At 45.8% G+C, this 19,460-nt stretch overlaps 3 protein-coding genes across 6 annotated transcripts in view; 2 read left to right on the forward strand and 1 right to left on the reverse strand.

Annotated features, from left to right (window-relative positions):
* The window catches only part of LOC122542458 (zinc finger protein GLI1-like), a 22,014-nt gene extending 15,325 nt beyond the window's left edge, over window positions 1-6,689 (forward strand). Inside the window, exon 5 of the mRNA XM_043680171.1 lies at window positions 6,375-6,689. Coding sequence (XP_043536106.1) covers window positions 6,375-6,449 — 75 coding nt within the window. The 3' untranslated portion in view covers window positions 6,450-6,689. The remainder of the gene's footprint in view (window positions 1-6,374) is intronic.
* The window catches only part of LOC122542457 (hydroxylysine kinase-like), a 77,555-nt gene extending 61,304 nt beyond the window's left edge, over window positions 1-16,251 (reverse strand). The window contains exon 1 of the mRNA XM_043680167.1: window positions 15,898-16,251. The gene's annotated coding sequence lies outside the window, so the exon portion shown is untranslated. The remainder of the gene's footprint in view (window positions 1-15,897) is intronic.
* A 272-nt stretch (window positions 16,252-16,523) lies between these two features.
* psma4 (proteasome 20S subunit alpha 4) overlaps window positions 16,524-19,460 on the forward strand; it is a 33,740-nt gene continuing 30,803 nt past the window's right edge. The window contains exon 1 of one of the 4 annotated variants that reach the window (XM_043680172.1): window positions 16,524-16,603. The gene's annotated coding sequence lies outside the window, so the exon portion shown is untranslated. Of the gene's footprint in view, window positions 16,604-16,716; window positions 16,773-19,460 lie in introns of those variants that run through there. The other 3 variants (XM_043680175.1, XM_043680173.1, XM_043680174.1) reach the window with 3 other exon arrangements.

Consider the following 19,460-nt stretch of genomic DNA (forward strand, 5'->3'; position numbering starts at 1 on the left):
CCCCTCCCCCAGGTCCCTCCTCCCTACCTTTTATCTTAGCCTGCTTGGCACACTTTCCTCATTCCTGAAGAAGGGCTCATGCCCGAAACGTCGATTCTCCTGCTCCTTGGATGCTGCCTGATCTGCGCTTTTCCAGCGACACATTTTCAGCTCTGATCTCCAACATCTGCAGTCCTCACTTTCTCCTCCTTTTGTCTTCCTCAGAGGAACGTGTTCTCATCAAACCCTCACTGACTGAGGCCCAGGCTCAGCGGTTGTACGGTCGGTTGAGTTGGCCGAGCGGTTGTACGGTCTGAAGGTCTCCAGTGTCCAACCAATGCTGGTGATCATAGTCAGAACTACGTCCTCAAAGTGATGAACACTGGTGACAGTGAAGATGCTGATTTGATCTGATTAAAGCACATACATGAGCCATTATGTTTTTGAGTGAGAAAGGATTTCCTTTATCTATGATGTGGAGATGCCGGTGTTGGACTGGGGAGTACAAAGTTAAAAATCACACAGCACCAGGTTATAGTCCAACAGGTCTATTTGGAAGTACTAGCTTTCGGAGTGCTGCTCCTTCGTAAGGTAGCTGTGGAGCAGGATCATAAGACACAAAGACTTAACCGCAATCTAGGTTTGTTCAATATATCGCTTCAGTTGCATGACATTGTGATCTGTTATAAACTCTGTGTCTTATGATCCTGCTCCACAGTTACTTGATGAAACAGCAGTGCACCAAAAGTTAATGCTTCCAAATAAACCTGTTGGACTATAACCTGGTGTTGTGTGATTTTTAACTTCCTTTACCTACACCAATCCCAACCATTGATGGCAAGGTTATGTGTTTGGATACTATTGGTCAGTATTAGTTCTTGGTGGCTGGTGTGAGGTGATGGACTTTGGTCACAAAATATTTGAAAGAAAATATATAATGGGGGTACAATTCTAAAAGGGGTGTAGGAGCAGAATGACCTGGGTTCATAGTGCGCAGATCTTTGAGTGATAAGGACATATGGGAATTGCCATCAATAAAAACATGCAGCGTTCTCACTTTATTAATCGGAGCATACAGTACAAGAGCAAAGAAGTGATGTTGAACTTGTACAAGACATTTGTGACACCTCAGCTGGAGTATTCTACACAGTTGTGGGAGCCATATTACAGCAAAGATGTGAATGCACTGGAGAGAGTGCAAAAGTGATTCACAAGAATGATTCCAGGAATGAGAAACATTAGTTACGAGGATAGATTGAAGAAGTTGGCTCTGAAGAAAAGAATGTTGAGAGGAGATTTAATAGAATTTTTCAAAATCACGAGTGTGTTGGATAGAGAAGATAGGGAGAAGCTGTTCCAACTCATAAAAGAAACAGAAGAGCATACATTTGAAGTGATGTGCTCACAAAGCAATGGTGACATGAGAAAAATCTTTTTCATATAGTAGTTGGTTAGGGTGGAGAGGCACTGCCTAGAAATGTGATGGAGGCAGGTTTTATTGAGGCATTCCAGAAGGCATTGGATAATAAATCGATGTTCAGAGATTTGTGGTAAAAACAGGAGATTGGCACTTATCTCTAGCACAGATGCAAGCCTGATGGGCTGAATGGTTTCCTTCTGCACGATAACAATTCTGTGATGCTGTGACATTTGAAATTTACTTTCCTTATACCCATGTAAATGCTGTAGCTGATTAGAATTCAGAACCGATTAATATAATTCAACGGCACAGTGGCTCAGTGGTTAGCACTGCTATCTCATAGCAGTGTGCACCCTCAGACAACAGTCTGTGTGGAGTTTGCACATTCTCCCCGTGTCTGCATGGGTTTCCTCCGGGTGCTCCAGTTTCCTCCCACAATCCAAAGATGTGCAGGTTAGGGGAATTGGTCATGCTAAATTGCCCATAGTGTTCAGGGATGTGTAGGTTAGGTGATTTAGTGAGGGAAAGTGTAAAGTAATAGGATAGGGGAATGGGTGGGTTACTTTTTGGAGGTTCAGTGTGGGCTTGTTGGGCCTGTTTGCACACTGTAGCGATTCTGTGATTCTAACTTCAAAATGACAGCCAAACTTAGCAAGGACACTGCTCTCATCTCTTACAGATGTGGGGAAGAATCTAAGACCCACATGATCTGGTTACGGACCTACCTCCCTGGAATTCCATTGTCTAAAATGCATATAGGTCCTCTGATCAAAGCTGGTCAAACACTTACTGCAAGTGCCTGGTATATTCAAGCAAGTCAAATTCAGCAATACAAGACCATTGTACAGGACACATTAATACAAACTATCTCCTTGACGCTTGAACATTTACAAATATTTAGTCACAGGTAAAGATGGCGAACCTGATTTGGCTTTACGCCACAAGCAATGCGCACTTGCACAGGGTACAGGATCCAGTACAATACTAAAGGACGGCTGATGGAGGTGCCATCACCAGATGTAGCCTTTTTTCTGTATATTCATTAGTGGTTAATGTTTAGTATTCAATTGTTATTATTATCCGTTGGTGTTTAATGCATCCTGTTAAATGTTTTATTGTTAATAATGAAATAAGTAATGATGCTGCAATAAATGGCTCATCAAATGACATTTCTGTCCTTGGACAACTTACCAGAACGGCTCGTTGCTCCTTGTCCGAAATACTGGCAAATCTTCCTGCTTGGTGAATTGTAACTATTTGTCCTTCTAGGTGTGATACTCAATCTCAGACCTTTATAACACCATTGGCTCACTGTTGGATGTTTCAAAACATCGATGAGTGACATAAAGACTTGGAAAACACACTCCCGTGAGTGTTCCATATCAGGCACTTGCACTAAGTCGGTGTGTTTTGTCTCCACCGTTATCTTTATAAGGGTTTGTGGATGAGACTGAGGGAATCTGTGACACATATTAATCTGTTTGTGTACTTTAGATCAATTTGGAACACATCAGAGCTTCTTTGAAACATCTTTAGCCTAACAGCACAAAATCCATTATGAAGGGGTTCTTTAAAATCATTCCTCATTCAATGTGGGCTGTTAGGACAGGGATATGCAAAATATCAAATCAGCACAGAGTCTGAATCACCCGTTTCTGGATCTGGGAAAGTTTTGGCTGTGACAAATGTGCAGTGTTCTTTAAAAAAGATTGAAAATTCCAAGATACCCCGCTCCAGTTCTGGGCGCTGGTTGGTGACTGTATCCTGAAGATAGTGAGAACTGCAGCTGCTGGAGTAAGAGCAGAACTGGAAAAAGCTTAGCATCAGAGGAGAAGGACAGTCGATGTTTCAGGTTGGAACCTTTGATCAGGACTGGGGAGGGGAAAGGGGCTGCCAAATAAATGGTGGAGTGGGTTGGGGGAAAGGTGGGTGGAATGGCAATAGGTGGATGTGATTGGTCAGTGGGAAGGGTGGAGCAGATAGATGGTAAGGAAGATGGACAGGTAAGGTCAGGTGAAGGGGGTTGGCTGGAGAGGGAGGGCTGGGCCTGGGAAGAGGTGGAGAGAATTGCAAGCTGGTGAATTCGGTGTTAAAGCCATATGGATATAAGCTTCTGAGGTGGAAGATGAGGTATTCTTCCTCCAGTTTGCATGTGGCCTTATGTTGCCAGTGGAGGAGGCCCAGGATGGATATGTCATCTGGGAGTGGGAGGGGATGTTGAAATGGATGGCAACCAGAAGGGAGGGTAGCTGACAATGTACGGACCATAAATGATTTCCGAGTTTGTGCTCGGTCTTTCTGACATAGAGGCGACCACATAGGGAGCAACAAATGCAATAAATCAGGTTAGAGGTTTTCCACCTCAATCTCTGCCAGACTTGGAATGATTCTTAGGCACCTTCATCGGAGATGAGAGGGGAAGGTGTGGGGGGCAAGTTTTGCACCTCCTGCGGCTGCAGGGGAAGATTTCGGGTGTGGAGGATGGGTTGGTGGGGAGTGTGGATCTAACGAGGGAGTCGCAGAGGGAACAGACCCTGTGAAAAGCGGATAGCGGGGTGGGGAGGGAAATATTATTTTGGTGGTGGGGGTCAGACTGCTCGTGGTGGAAGGTGACGTGCTGAACTTGGAGATTAGTGGGATGGAATGTGAGGACTAGGGGGACTCTACCCTTGTTATGGTTGGGGGATGTTTTGTTTGAGGGCAGAGGTACAAGTATTGGAGGAGATGCAGTTGAGGGCAATGTTGATCATGTGGGAGGGGAAATTGCGGTCCTTGAAGTAGGAGGACATCTGGGATGTCCTGGAGTGGAATTGCTCCTCCTGAGAGTTGATGCGGCATACGTGGAGGAATTGGGAGCAGGGAATTGTGCTTTTGCAGGTGGAGGGATTGGGAGGAGCAGTAATCAAAGTAGCTGTGGGAGTCGGTGGGTTTGTAATAAATGTTGGTGCTGAGTTGGTTGCCGGAGATGGAGAGAGAAGTTCAGGAAAGGGAGGGAGGTGTCAGAGGTGGTCCAGATGAATTTGAGGTCAGGGTGGAAGGTGTGTATGCAATGGATGAACTGTTTAAGCTCCTCATGGGAGCATGAGGCAGTGCTGATACAGTCATCGATGTAGCGGAGGAAAAGGTGGGGGATGATGCTGGTATAGCTACAGAAGATGGACTGGTCCATGTATCCTTTGAAGAGGCAGGAATAGCTCCGACCTATGCGGGCACCCATGGCCACCCCTCTGGTTTGTAGGAAGTAGGAGGATTCCGGGGAACTGAAAGTTGTGGAGAAGGTGGATGGCGTGGCTGGTGTCCTGAATGTAAGTGGGGAATTCCTGTACCAAAGGGGACAGGATGGAGTCAAGATAAAAGGAGATGAGTTCAGTGGGGTAGGAGCAGACAGAGACAATCGGTCAACTAGGGCAGGCAGGTTATGAATTTTAGGGAGAAGATATCAGGAATTGTAAAAATATGATTTTGGTGTAATCCCCTTGAAGATTTCCCCTGATACGGACAGTGACAGAGGATAAAGGAGTCACCAATCGATGATGGTCTTTGGGGAGATGTTGGCAATGGGATCCAGTACCTTATTGTCATCCATTAAGGATTAATCAGCAGAAACCACTCAAAACAACAGGGATGAATTTCTTTTGCAATAGTCAAAAGAAACTAAAATAAAATATCCTTTATTGTCACGTGTTCAAGTACGAGAGTGCGGGAATACATACTATGGGAGTGCGGGAGTAGTACGAGAGTGCGGGAATACATACTATGGGAGTGCGGGAGTAGGGAGTACAGGAGTACGAGAGTGCGGGAATACATACTATGGGAGTGCGGGAGTAGGGAGTACAGGAGTACAGTGAAAAGCTTTACAATGCCATCTCTTATGGCCATGATGTAGAGATGCTGGCATTGGATAAAGTTGAAAATCCCACAACACCAGGTCATAATCCAACAGGTTTATTTGGAAATACAAACTTTCAGAGCATTGCTCCTTCATTTAGTAGCTAGTGGGGGGCAATAACATGTTAGGACTTTTAAGCAAGTGTTTGATAAGGTGCCACACATAAGGCTACTTAGTAAGCTAAAAACCCATGGTGCTGGAACTCCAAGTATTCACAATATATATTCATCACTTAGATGAGGAAAGTGTATGTACTGTTGCCACGTTTGCAGATGACTCAAAAATAGCTTCAGAAGGCAAGTGATGAAAATGACACAAAGTTCACAGAGGAATATACACAGGTAAGTGAATGGGCAAAACTTGACAAATTGATAAATGTGGGGAAATGTGAGGTTATGCACCTTGGCAGGAAGAGGAGAAACTGAATGTTATTTCAATGGAGAAAGACTGTAGAAAGCTACAGAACAGAGGGATTTGGGAGTTATTGTCCATGAATCACAAAAAGCTAGCATCTGAGTACAGTGGGTAATAGGAAGGCAAATAGAATGTCAGCCTTTACTTCAGAGGAAATGAAGTATAAAAGTGGGGAGGTTTTGCTAAAATTGGACAAGGCACAAGTCAGACCACAGGTTGAAAACTGTGAAGGGTTTTGGTCCCTTCTCTGAAGACAGACATATCATCATTGGAGGCAATCCAGAGAAGTTTAACTACGCTGATCCCAAATGTGGAGGAACTGTCTTGTGAAGGGAGGTTCAGTAAGTCGGGCGTGTACTCATTGCAGTTTGGAAGAATGTGAAGTGACCTTATTGAAATTTACAAGATTCTGTGAAGACTTGACAAGGTAGACATGGGATGGTTGTTTCCCCTTATGGGAGATCAGACGGCATAATTTCAGAATAGGGAGGTGTCCATTTAAGATGGAGATGAGGAAGTATTTCTTCTCTCAGAGGGTAGTGAGTATGTGATATTTTCTATTGCAGAGGGCTGTTGAGACTGTTATCCAGGCTGATCAAGACAGATTTTTCATCAGTAATGAAATCAAGGGTTACAGGGTTAAGGTAGGAAGACGGTGTTGAGGACTATCAGATCAGCAATGATTTCAATGACCGGCAGGAGCAGACGCGATGGGATGAATGGTCTTCTTACACTCCTATATCTTAAAGTCCAACAGCGCTTCAATAATTCCCAATTCTGTGCCCTTCCTTCTCTCTCATCTCATTCTTATCCCATCCAATACTTTCTTTCCAATTCCATGTTCAGCTCCTCTCAGGCACTTGCCTGCTCTTACACTTTCTCCCGAATGTATGCCCAATCTTTAAACACTTATTCATGGGATGACGGCATCACTGGTTAGGCCAACATTCATTGCCCATCCCAGAGGGCGGTTAAGAGTCTACCACATTACTGTGGGTCCGGAGTCACATGTAACCCAGACCAGGTAAGGATGGCAGTTTCCTTCCCTAAAGGACATTGGTTAACTGGATAGGCTTTTTCAATAACAACTGATTGCATGGTCATCATTACATTCTTAATTCCAAGTTCTTATTGAATTCAAATTCCACCATCTGTCATGGTAGGATTCAAGTCAGTGTCCCCCAGAACATTATCTGGGTTTCTGGAGCAACAGTCCAGTTACAATACCATCACCTCCCCGACTGCCCTCACCCCTATGATGCCCATCCTCCCAGGCTGCACCCGTGCTATCTCAGGCTCCAGTCAACACCTCACCCGAGCAGATACACATCTAAGCAGCAATCCTCTGAGTAAGGTGGCTCCCTTTTTGAGGGGCTGGGGGTGCTCAGTGTTAGACTGTGTGCGCAGGCACAGTTGTGTGCTCTTCACCAGAATGCTGTAGAATATCCAGTGAGAGAAATTAAAATGAATCAAAACAATTCAGAATGGAATAATGGGGCAGCCTGGTGACATTGGAATGTAACTGTTGTCTGTGAGATCTCCTCATATGCTCCAGTCCCACTTGAGGACCAGCCAGCTCCTCATGTGATACACTCCAGGCGTCAAATCAACTCAGTCACTCACGTGCAGATGGACAAGAACTGCGGGTTGTTATCCGAGATTACCCATCCAGCCGTGTGGTGGGGCACAGCTGCCTTGAATGTCTGGCAGTGGGTTTGCACTTCAGCTCGAGCACTGGGAGGTGTCCATCTTGGCCCAGTCTCCCAGGGCCCAGTCTCCGAGGGCCCAGTCTCCCAGGTCAGTGGAGAACATTGTCCAGACCTAATTGTGGGGCTGGGTTGTACAGGGAGCAGAATTCCACAGCAAGCCAGATGGAGAGGCCGGGAAACAACCAGAAAACTCAAGGGCGACCAGGGGCTGGCAATAATTGCTGGCCAGCCAGTAATGTCCGCATCCTGTGAGTGAATGAAATAAAAGTTATACTTGGAAACAGATGCACTGGTCAGTCTGGTGCTCTGTTTAGAGTATACAAAACAAATCGCTCATTCACAAATTTTCCTGGTTTTTGTAGTTGGGAGATCCCAGGGATGGATTGCGATCTGAAAGCTTGCTGGATGTATTGGGTGGGAGAGGTAATTGATTTCTCTCATTGGAAGGAATTCCAGCATCCTATCCTGACGAGTCTGCAGCGGCCAAACTTCCTCTGGAAACTCTCAAATGTTCACTTGTTGAATAAGTATCTTTATGCAGTGGGAGAGGGAAGGGATCGCCAAATTATAGAGCAAATTATTCAGCAATTCCAGGAAGAGAGAATTCCAAATCTCTGCATGTTTTGTCAAAGTAAGTGATCATCCCTCTTGGCCCAGAAACCTACAGAGGGTGGAACAGGTTTTGGCATAAGCCTTTAGAATTGGTGTTCTGTCTGCTATACAGCTGATTTGCTATTCAGAAAAAAACACAATCATAGTCATAGAGATAAAGTAGCATGGAAACAGACCTTTTGGTCCAACTCATCAATGCCCACCCAGATATCCTAACCTAATCCAGTTCCATTTGCCAGCACTTGGCCCATATCCCTCTAAACCCTTCCTATTCATATACCCATTCAGATGCCTTTTAAATATTGGAATTTTACCAGCCTCTATCACTTCCTCTGGCAGCTCATTCCATACACGCACCACCCTCTGTGTGAAAAAGTTGCCCCTTAGGTCCTTTTTAAATCTTTACCCTCTCACCCTAAACCTATGCTCTCTAGTTCTGGACTCCCCCCAACCCAAAGAAAATACCTTGTCTATTTGCCCTGTCCTTGCCCCTCATGATTTTATAAACCTCTGTAAGGTCACCCCTCAGTCTCAGAGGCTCCAGGGAGAACAGCCCCAGCCTGTTCAGCCTCTCCCTATAGTTCAAACCCTCCAAACCTGGCAACGTCCTTGTAAATTCTTTCTGAAAACTTGGGCAAAAAGTGGCCTAACCAATGTCCTGCAACATGACCTCCCAACTCCTTTACTGCATACTCTGTCCAATGAAGGAGAGCATACCAAACACCGCCTTCACTATCCTATCTACCTGCGATTCCACTTTCAAGGATCTATGAACGTGCACTCCCAGGTCTCTTTGTTCAGTAACACTCCCTAGGACCTTACTATTAAGTGCACAAGTCCTGCTCTGATTTGCCTTTCCAAAGTGCAGCAACTCACATTTATCTAAGTTAAACTCCATTTGCCACTCCTCAGCCCATTGGCCCATCTGATCAAGATCCCATTGTAATCTGAGGTAACCTTCCTCACTGTCCACTACACCTCCAATTTTGGTGCCACCTGCAAACTTACTAACTATACCTTCTATGTTCACATCGAAATCATTTATATAAATGGCGAAAAATAGTGGACCCAGCATAAGTCCTTGTGGCACTCCACTGGTCACAGGTTTCCAGTGTGAACAGCAACCCCCCACCACCACCCTCTGTCTTCTGCCTTCAAGCCACTTCTGTATCCAAATGGCTAGTTCTTCCAATATTCCATGAGATCTAACCTTGCTCACTGTCTCCCATGGGGAACCTTGTTGATCGCCTTACTGAAGTCCATCTAGATCACTTCCACCTCTCTGCCCTCATCAATCTTCTTCATTACTTCTTCAAAAAACTCAATCAAGGCATGAGGCATGATTTTCGATGCATAAAGCCATGTTGACTATCCCTAATCAGTCCTTGCCTTTCCAAATACATGTACATTCTGTCCCTCAGGATTCCCTCCAACAACTTGCCCACCACCGACGTCAGGCTCACCGGTCTATAGTTCCCTGGCTTGTCCTTACCATCTTTTTTAAACAGTGGCACCAAGTTAGCCAACCACCAGTCTTCTGACACCTCACTTCGATGATACAAATATCCCAGCAAGGGGCCCAGCAATCACTTCCCTAGCTTTCCACAGAGTTCCTGGGGATTTATCCACCTTTATATGTTTTAAGACATCCCGCACTTCCTCCTTTGTAATATGGACATTTTTCAAGATGTCACCATCTAATTTCCTACATTCTATATCTTCCATGTCCTTCTCCACAGTAAACACTGATGCAAAATACTTGTTTAGTATCCCCCCCCCCCCCCCACATCTCCTGCAGCTCCACACAAAGGCTGTCTTGCTGATCTTGGAGGAGCCTTATTCTCTCCCTAGTTACCCTTTTATCCTTAATGTATTTTTAAAGTCCCTTTGGATCCTCCTTAACCCTATTTGCCAAAGCAATCTCGTGTCTCCTTTTTGCCCTCCTGATTTCCCTCTTAAGTATACTCCTACTGTCCTTATACTCTTCTAAGGATTCACTCAACCTCTGCGATCTATACCTGACATATGCTTCTTTCTTTTGCTTAACCAGAACCTCAATTTCACTAGTAATCCAGCACTCACTACACCTATCAGGCTTTCCTTTCATCCTAAATATATTGACTCTCGATTTCTTTATCTCATTTTCAAAGGCTTCCCATTTTCCAGCCATCCCTTTACTTTGAACATCTGCCCCTAATCAGCTTTTGAAAGTTCTTGCCTAATACCACCAAAATTAGCCTTCCTCCAATTTAGAACGTTAACCTTTTGATCCGATCTATCCTTTTCCACTACTATTTTAAGACTAATTAAATTGTGGTCGCTTGCCCCAAAGTTCTCACCTGCCCTGCCTGATTTCCAAAGAGTAGATCAAGGTTTGCACCTTCCCTAAGAGGCACATCTACAAACTGAATCAAAAGATTTTCTTGTACACACTAAACAAATTCCTCTCCGTCTAAACACTTAACACTATGGCAGTCCCAGTCAATGTTTGGAAAGTTTAAATCACCTACAATAACCACTCTATTATTCTAACAGATAAATGAGATCTCCTTACAAATTTGCTGCTCAATTTCCCTCTGACTGTTGGGTATTAGGTCAAGCTGGTGATAGGCCATCCCAGAGTGTATTGCTACCTCTCAAGATCTGAATCGTTTCCATGTGGGACTGACAGAAAAGCAGAAGAGAATCTCCACCACCTTCCAAACTATTTTTTTTTAAGTGTTTGTCCACTCTATTGGACGAACTATGAAATTTTTCCACAAATGACAATTGTGAGATTCACTGTACATTTTCAGTCTCAGACTGATGTACACGTATTATCTCAGTAAATAGAGAGAGAAGGGACATGGTGTAGGCTCTTCAGCTGGTTTATTATAGACCCTTACCATTCCAATATCCCCAGCTAAAAACTCCGGGGAAGCCCATCAGCTTCTCAACAGATATCCCGTGGGGGTGGGAGCTGCATTGATTGCTTTAAGATCTGACTGGTGTCCTTTTCTTAGGAGGTCCCTGCTTTAAGCGAGCTACAAATCAATCCAACTAGTCAGGAGCTGTGTAGCGACAGCAGCAAAGGTATGGGATGGCGGGCACAGTTGGTATTACAGGCAATCCCTGACACTGAAGAATTGGCTAAGTTTGAGTCCAGGGGTCTCAGGGAGCAGGGTGAAGATGATGAGGGACCAACCTTGAAATAGGGGTGCCTCTGATGGGCCACTCACCACTGTTTAATTGAAGGTCTCAGTAAGCACAAGGTAGGTGGACCACTCAATCCCACTCTGATCATTCCTGATTTTCTTCACTTGAACAGGGACACCCACGCCTTCTCAGTCCTCAGCTTGGCACTTTCTCCACAAACATTTCCTCTACTAATTCTCCTCTTCTTGACAAAACCTGTGACCTATGACCGGGTGTCCCATTTGTGACAGTGCTGCTCCTTTAAGAAGGTTATGCTATCCTTGGCTTTTTTTTTTCAGAGCGGTCTTAAAAGCAGCAATTCCAAAATGTTTAGGTTTGAAGGGTTTTGGGGCCAGTTTGATCATAGCTAACAGGAAAAAAGGCTTTCAAGTTTAAAATAAAACCCTTGTGCAATGAAAGAGGAGTGGCCAGTTCTCCCAGCTCAGCTTTTTTCTGGTTTGGTTTTGGTCTGGCCATTCACTGAAAGCAGTCAAGTCAGTTGGGAAGCTGCTGGATCCATAGAAGCAGGTCCATGCTGATCCTCCTTTTGTGCCAAGGGGTGTTTATAGGGATTGTTGCAAGTATTTGGAACAGCATCTTTAAGTTGGGGTATTCTGTTGGGTTTTCAGGTTAAGTTATGGTGTTCTCTTTTGTTTGTGTTTTATTCGGTAATCTTGTAAATAAATTCTGTTTTGTTTAAAACTGTGATTGGGCCGGCTGGGTCACTATATGCTTTCCAGGTCCTGTATGGACAATTTAATCAGAATCAGACAGCAGCCAGACTGAGGAACATCATCTTCCCATTGAGCACAGTCATCCCTGGAGGAAAATATCCTTTAATCCCCTCCAATCTCTCCAGACACCTACATTTATCTCATTCAGGGATGTTCCACATCCCTGATTCAGTACGAGTGATTGTGTCTTCAACTGTCTGGAATGTCACTAATCTCCTCTCCCCCCCCCCCCCCCCCCAACAAGTCTTTTTGCCATCTATCTCACTTGCCCCCTGAAAACCCAGCCCTCTGTCCCAGCCACTGATGAGATACCCTAATATTACCCTAGCTAGGTCTTTATCCAGCTTTGGTTAATGATGATGCTGTGAAGTGTCTCGGGATATTTTACTACAAGCAGGGTGCTGAATGAATGCAAGTTCTCATTGTTGATTAAACTTAACTGTTCTTCTTGAGGTTTCCTTTCTGCCTTTGGAAAGAATGACTGTTTTCATTTTGCAAGGCTGTGGGGTAACCGGGATGGCCTGGAGTTTTGTGGGGTCATTTCCAGGTGATTGAGTTTAATTATACATGTTAGAGGAGGCCATCAATTGGGGTTGTGATTGTGTAGATATCAAGGGAAACACTGAAACTATAGTCTAGTTATGGGCTGGTTATGTTTGAAGGTATAAACTTATAATGTTTCACTCTGTAAGTAAGTGTAAGATTGAGTAAAGTGTTTTTACCCAAAATGTCGATTCTCTTGCTTCTTGGATGCTGCCTTTCTGGTAAGATTGAATAAAGATTGGCTCCTGTACCAGCTTTCACCAACTGACATTCTGCAGTAAAACAGTGACTGACTGTCCCTCCCATGTGCTCCAACATGAGATGAGTTTTGATCATGTCAGTGATTCAAATTCCTGGAGGAGAAATCTGGAGACATTAATTAGTAATCCAGACAGTTGGAGTTCAAAGTCCACCACTGTATGTAACAAATTTAAATTCAGATCCAGTCCCACTTCAACATGGTGAACTCAGCCATTGTTCTGAAGTAAACCATTTGGATGGTCATTCAATCCCTGCTGCGGCATGTGAATGAATAACAAAAACTATCATAACCCTTTTTTTTCATTGATTTCTCTTGTTTTGCCAAATTCTCTGATACATTTACAGCTCACATTGGTAACATTGTGTATTTCTCAGAATGTGGGTGGGCATTGCTAAACTGAATGGCTTGATTGGCTATTTTTGAGGGGAATTAAGAATCAACCATGTTGCTGTGGGTCTGGAGTCACATGTAGGGTAGACCAGGCAAGGATGGCAGGTTTCCTTAGAGCACAGGACATAGATGTCGTGCTGAACATGATGCCAAATTAAACTTCTGCCTGCTCATGGTCCAAATCGCTCCATTCCTTGCATATTCATGTGCTTATCTAAAAAAGCTCCTTAAATGCCACTTTCATATCTGCCTCCACCACTACAGGGCATTCCAGACTCCTACTACTCTCTGTATAAAAAAACTTGCCCCTCACATCTCTTCTAAACTTTACCCCTCTCACCCTCAATGCAAGCTCCCTAAAGTATACTTGTTTCAAAAATCTGATTCACAAACGATCATTGGATAAACATATAGATGAAAATGGAATGGTGTAGGTTAGATGGGCTTCAGATTGGTTCCACAGGTTGGTGCAACATCGAGGGCCTGTACTACGCTGTAATGTTCTTTGTCCTATAGTCACAATTACTGAGAGGTAACTTTTACATTTATTAATCAAATGTAAACTCCACCACATATCATGATGGGATTTGAACCTTTGTAATAGTGGTCAACATGAGTTGTCAATATTCAATTTAACCATTTGACTTTTAATCCCGAAAACCTTTCATAAACTAAAAATAGTTTTAAAAATGACACCTACTGACCTATAATCACCTAACTAAAAAAGAATCGAACTCAGAAAATGCTAGAAAAACTCAGCTGGTCTGGCAGCACCTGTGAAGATGAAACAGAGTTAATGTTCTGAATCCGGTATGACTCCTTCAGAATCTGTGATGTGGAGGTGCGGGGGTTGGACTGGGTGGACAAAGTTAAAAATCACACAACACCAGGTTATAAACCAACAGGTTTGTTTGGAAGCACTAGCTTTCAGAGCGCTGCTAGTCCTGACTAGCTACCTAATGAAGGAGCAGTGCTCCGAAAGCTAGCAGTTCCAAATGAATCTCCTTCCGAACCGAAAAGAACTAACAAACTTGAACAAGAACTAAGCAATAATCCGTCGAGGCTGAAATTAACATGTCTATAAAAGAGAACTGAAACTCAGACTCAGCTGATACATACATTACATTATACATTACATTACATTTTTTACATTACATTTACATTACAGTGTGGAAACAGGCCCTTCGGCCCAAAAAGTCCACACCGCCCGCCGAAGCGAAACCCACCCATACCCCTACATTTACCCCTTACCTAACACTGCGGGCAATTTAGCATGGCCAATTCACCTGACCTGCACATCTTTGGACTGTGGGAGGAACCGGAGCACCCGGAGGAAACCCACGCAGACACGGGGAGAATGTGCAAACTCCACACAGTCAGTCGCCTGAGGCGGGAATTGAACCCAAGTCTCCGGCGCTGTGAGGTAGCAGTGCTAACCACTGTGCCACTGTGCCGCCCACAATTTCCTTTCTGGAAATTACCCATTGAGGTGAAAGGTTGTCTGCAGAGTAAAACAATGGGCAGACTTTGTATGGACCTTCATCACCAGCTGTTTCTGAGGAACAAAGAAAGAATGGATTGGCAATCAAGAACTGGAAGGTACTGTCTGTCAACCTGCCTGTTTCGTTCTTAACTTCAAAAGTCAGTGCCAGTGAAAAACCGCCACGCAATCAAGGTCATCGGAACCTTCACTGCTTCTGAGGAAACAGGACAACAGCTACTTTTGGGACTCATGTTTCAATCTTACAATTCAAAGACTCTAGAAATTTTTAAACTACAACTGCCTGTTGGTATAGATATATTTCCCTTCTTTTTTGTGAACCTGACCAAAGAATGAAAGCACTCATCTTTCTACTGTCACAATTATAACTTTACACCACGCAAAGTGCATCTGGGTAGCAGAACAGAGTGTAGAATACAGTATTACAGTCACAGTGAAAGTGCAGAGAGAAATAACATAGAATCATAGATTTCCTACAATGTGGAAACAACAATTCAGCCCATTGAGTCCAAACCAACCCTCCGAACAGCATTCCACCAGATCTCTCCCACCCTCCATTCCTGTAACCTTGCATTTCACATGGCCAGTCCCACCCTGACCTGCACATCTTTGGACTGTGGGAGGAAACCGGAGCACCCGGAGAAAACCCAGGCAGACACGGGGAGAACGTGCAAACTCCACACAGTCAGTAACCCGAGGCTGGAAGCAAACTCGGGTCCCTGGCGCTGTGAGGCAGCAGTGCTCACCACTGAGAGGTCACTAACATTTGAGAAGTCCATTCAAAGGTCTGATAACAGCAGGGAAGGAGTTGTTCTTGAATCTATCTGTAAGAGTATTCAAACTTTTATGTCTTGTGTTTGTGTGTGTGTGTGGGAGAAGTATAGCCATGGTAGGAGGGGTCTTTCATTATAGACCTGCCTCTGGGCTCTTTGGAGAATTCACCCCAATCTTTGGGGTTGGATTTTAAACTGCTCCCCCCCCCCCATGAAATCTGTGACTTTTAAAATCCATGGCTTTGCTCTATCTATCTGCTTTCCTTTGGCCTGTTTCCTATTTAATAGGTTGGATGAGATTGTACAAAAACAGTACACACAGGTGAATGCAGCAAGGCAGTCACTGTCAGAAAAACTGAATAATTCCCTCAGAGAAGGAGGCCTTTTGGGCCAGAAACTGCTGGACCATTCCAAACCCTCGCGCTTTCACTGCCCTGATATTTCTCCTTGAGTGCAATGACCCTGCAGGTCACGGGAGGGAGAAAAAGCACACTAACCTTTTCATTCCAACTTGACTTTCTTTTTTTATATCAGAAGGACTCAAAACTTCAACAGTCGCCAACAACCAGCTTGGAGCCTGTGGAGGGAGGAGTCCTCCCCTCCGCCGGGTGGCGCTGTGACCCCCAGCTCCAGTTGTCGGTACGAGGAGTCCTCCCCTCCGCCGGGTGGCGCTGTGACCCCCAGCTCCAGTTGTCGGTACGAGGAGTCCTCCCCTCCGCCGGGTGGCGCTGTGACCCCCAGCTCCAGTTGTCGGTACGAGGAGTCCTCCCCTCCGCCGGGTGGCGCTGTGACCCCCAGCTCCAGTTGTCGGTACGAGGAGTCCTCCTCTCCGCCGGGTGGCGCTGTGACCCCCAGCTCCAGTTGTCGGTACGAGGAGTCCTCCCCTCCGCCGGGTGGCTCTGTGACCCCAGATGCAGTTCTATGAGGGAGAAGTCCTCCCCTCCGCCCGGTGGCGCTGTGACCCCAGATGCAGTTCTATGTGGGCGGAGTCCTCCCCGGCGCCGGATGGCGCTGTGACCCCCGTCTCCAGCCGTCGGTGTGAGGAGTCCTCCCCGCCGCCGGGTGGCGCTGTGACCCCAGCTCCAGCCGTCGGTGTGAGGAGTCCTCCCCGCCGCCGGGTGGCGCTGTGACCCCCGTCTCCAGCAAGGCGGCCGCTCTTGGGTCTCATCGCTAGGTGCGGAGCCGGGGAGCGGGAGTAAGTGAGTAAGTGGGGTGGGGGGTGAAGAGACCCCAGCCCGGTTCTGGGAGCGGTGGTATTGGGCCTGGGCTGTCCCGGACACGGCCTTTCCCCACAAAGCCCCTCTCGGTGCGGCGTGGTGGGGCACGGGCTCGCGCCGCGGTGAAGTTGCTGCTTCATCCCCGGGATGGGGAGGTGAGGGCCCGAGGCTGGGGCCTGTGTCAGTGGGGGACAAACCCTGCTGGGCCACGGGAGACAGCGGCTCGGCCTGGGCCTGGGCCTGGGCCTGGGGGTGATGAAGGGCCAGGCCCCTGGGGGAGGGCGGCGGTGGTGCCCCGGCCCCGGCCCCGGCGGAGGGATCCCCGAGTCACTGCGAGTCGGTTCGGTTTCGGTTTCGGTTTGTGGAGCCGCGGGCAGTCGGAGGCCGGTCCCAGGGAATGAGGCCCCCGGCTTGGGGCTGGAGGGCGGGATGTCGGTTGTTTGTTAAAGGCCGTGGTACCGTCAAACAAATGCGGCTGCTGGAAATCTGCAGCAAATAACAAAAAGAAATTGCTGGAGAAACTCAGCGATTCTTGTTCGGCAGCGGTTTCCAGGGATACATAGAAATGTGGGCTTCGGGAAATAAAACAGAACACTACAGCAGGCCATTCGGCCCACCATGTCTGTGCCAGCAATGATGCCATTCTAAATTAATCACATCTATCTGCACGTGATGATCCTTCCCAAAACACAGGGATTAACTGAAAACTGCCTGTCTGTCCTTGATTGTTGTACATAACCTTTGTTGGAAAAGTTGCGTGCTGGTGGGCGGCACAGTGGTTAGCACTGCTGCCTCACAGCGCCAGCTTCGGCGGGGGCGGTGTGGACTTGTTGGGCCGAAGGGCCTGTTTCCACACTGTAAGTAATCTAATCTAATCTAATCTAACTCCGGGTGAAAGGGTCATGAATCTGTGAACCATCATTCTCTTGCCTTCAAACACTAATGACAATCTGAGAGGTGACCAAGAGGAGCTGGTGTCATTTATACAAAACAGGGAAGAATGTAAAGTCGTGGTAAAGTCCATAGAGTAGTACAGCACGGAAACGGACCCTTTGGTCCAACTCATCCATGCTGACCGGATATTCTAAATTAATCTAGTCCTATTTGCCAGCACTTGGCCCATGTCTCTCTAAACCCTTCCTTTCATATATGCCTTTTAAATGTTGTAATTGCACCAGCCTCCACTACTTCCTCTGGCAGCTCGTTCCATACACGGAACATCCTCAATGTGAAAAAGTTGCCCCTTGGACCCCTTTTATGTCTTTTTCCCCTCTCACCCTAAACCTTTGCCTTCTGGTGCTGGGCACCTCCACCCCAGGCAAAAGACCTTGTCTATTCCTCTATCCATGCCCCTTTTATTAACCTCTGTGAGGTCACTCCTCAGTCTTTGACACTCCAGGGAAAATAGCCCCAGCCTATTCAGCCCCTCTCTGTTGCTCATATCCTCCAACTCTGCCAACGTGCTTATAAATCTTTTCTGAACCCTTACATGTTTCACAACATCCTTCCTGTAAGAGGGAGACCAGAATTGCACACGATATTCCAAAAGTGGCCCAACCAATGTCCTGTACAGTCGCAACATGACTTCCCAACTCCTGTACTTAATGCACTGGCCCAACAAAGGCAGACATACACAATGTCGTCTTCATTACTCAGATTACCTGCAATTCCATTTCCATGGAACCTGCACCCCAAGGTCTCTGTTCACCAAACTTGATCAAGGCCCCTTTGTACTCTGAAATAACCTTCTTCACCGTCCACTACACAGCCAATTTTGGTGTCATCTGCAAACTATTACTAACCATTCCTCTGATATTCACATCCAAATCACTTATATAAGTGACAAAACACAGTGGACCCAGCACCGATCCTTGTGGCACACAGCTGGTCATAGGCCTCTAGTCCAAAGAAAAACTCTACACCCTTGGTCTCCTACCTTCAAGCCAAGTTTGCATCCCAAATGGCTAGCTCTCCCTGGATCCCACTTGATCTAAACAAGGTACAATTGGAAAATTACACAGAGATTCTCATTCACAGAGTTGTGCAGTTAATTTAAAGGGAGAATGTTGAACAAATCCTCACAAAGAAATAGAGGTGAATTGAGAAATCTTTGGATGTTCCCAGCTGAAATTGAGGGAAAGTAACTGCTTTATCGAATGATGGAGCAGTATTGAAGGGACGAATCACTGAGCTCTGCTGCTGTTTGGTCTTTGAGATCCGATTCGATCATGGCCTTCATTCATCCAGAAATCTCATTAGCACCAAATTAAATTGTTTCTCCAAAGGGTAAAGCCATTTTAAGCAAGGTGGCTCTGTCTGGACATGTGCCAATGGATGCCAATCCAATGGTCGTCTTCAAATCAGTGAATCTATCCTCTTGGCCTCAAGAAGATATCACATTGATTTTGTTTATGAACCATTTGATCAGGAAATAGTAGATTGCACATGGTAAGAGAATTGTATTTAGTATGATTTCTCCAGTAGACAAGGCCATAGAAAATTGGAACAGGAGTAGGCTGTTAAGTTCCTCAAGCCCAGTCTGTCAATCAATAGGATCATGGCAGATCCAGCATTCATCATGTCCACTTTCTTGCCCTTCCCTGTCGCCCTTGATTCCCCTATGAAAGAGGCAGGAAGCATGTTGATGAGGACTTAACTTGAGAAAACACTGACCAGAATTACATTGAGGAGCTGCTTCCAAGCAGTGGAATAAGAATCTGGTTTGAGACAATGCCCAGTGTGTGACTGTAACACAATTCACTCAAAGGGAGACTTTAGTAAGCCTGAAAACAGCTGATTCACATCACTGGCACCAGATATCAATGTTTTGGTCATCACATTTC

The sequence above is a fragment of the Chiloscyllium plagiosum genome, chromosome 40 (assembly GCF_004010195.1).
Source record: "Chiloscyllium plagiosum isolate BGI_BamShark_2017 chromosome 40, ASM401019v2, whole genome shotgun sequence".
NCBI lineage: Eukaryota > Metazoa > Chordata > Chondrichthyes > Orectolobiformes > Hemiscylliidae > Chiloscyllium > Chiloscyllium plagiosum.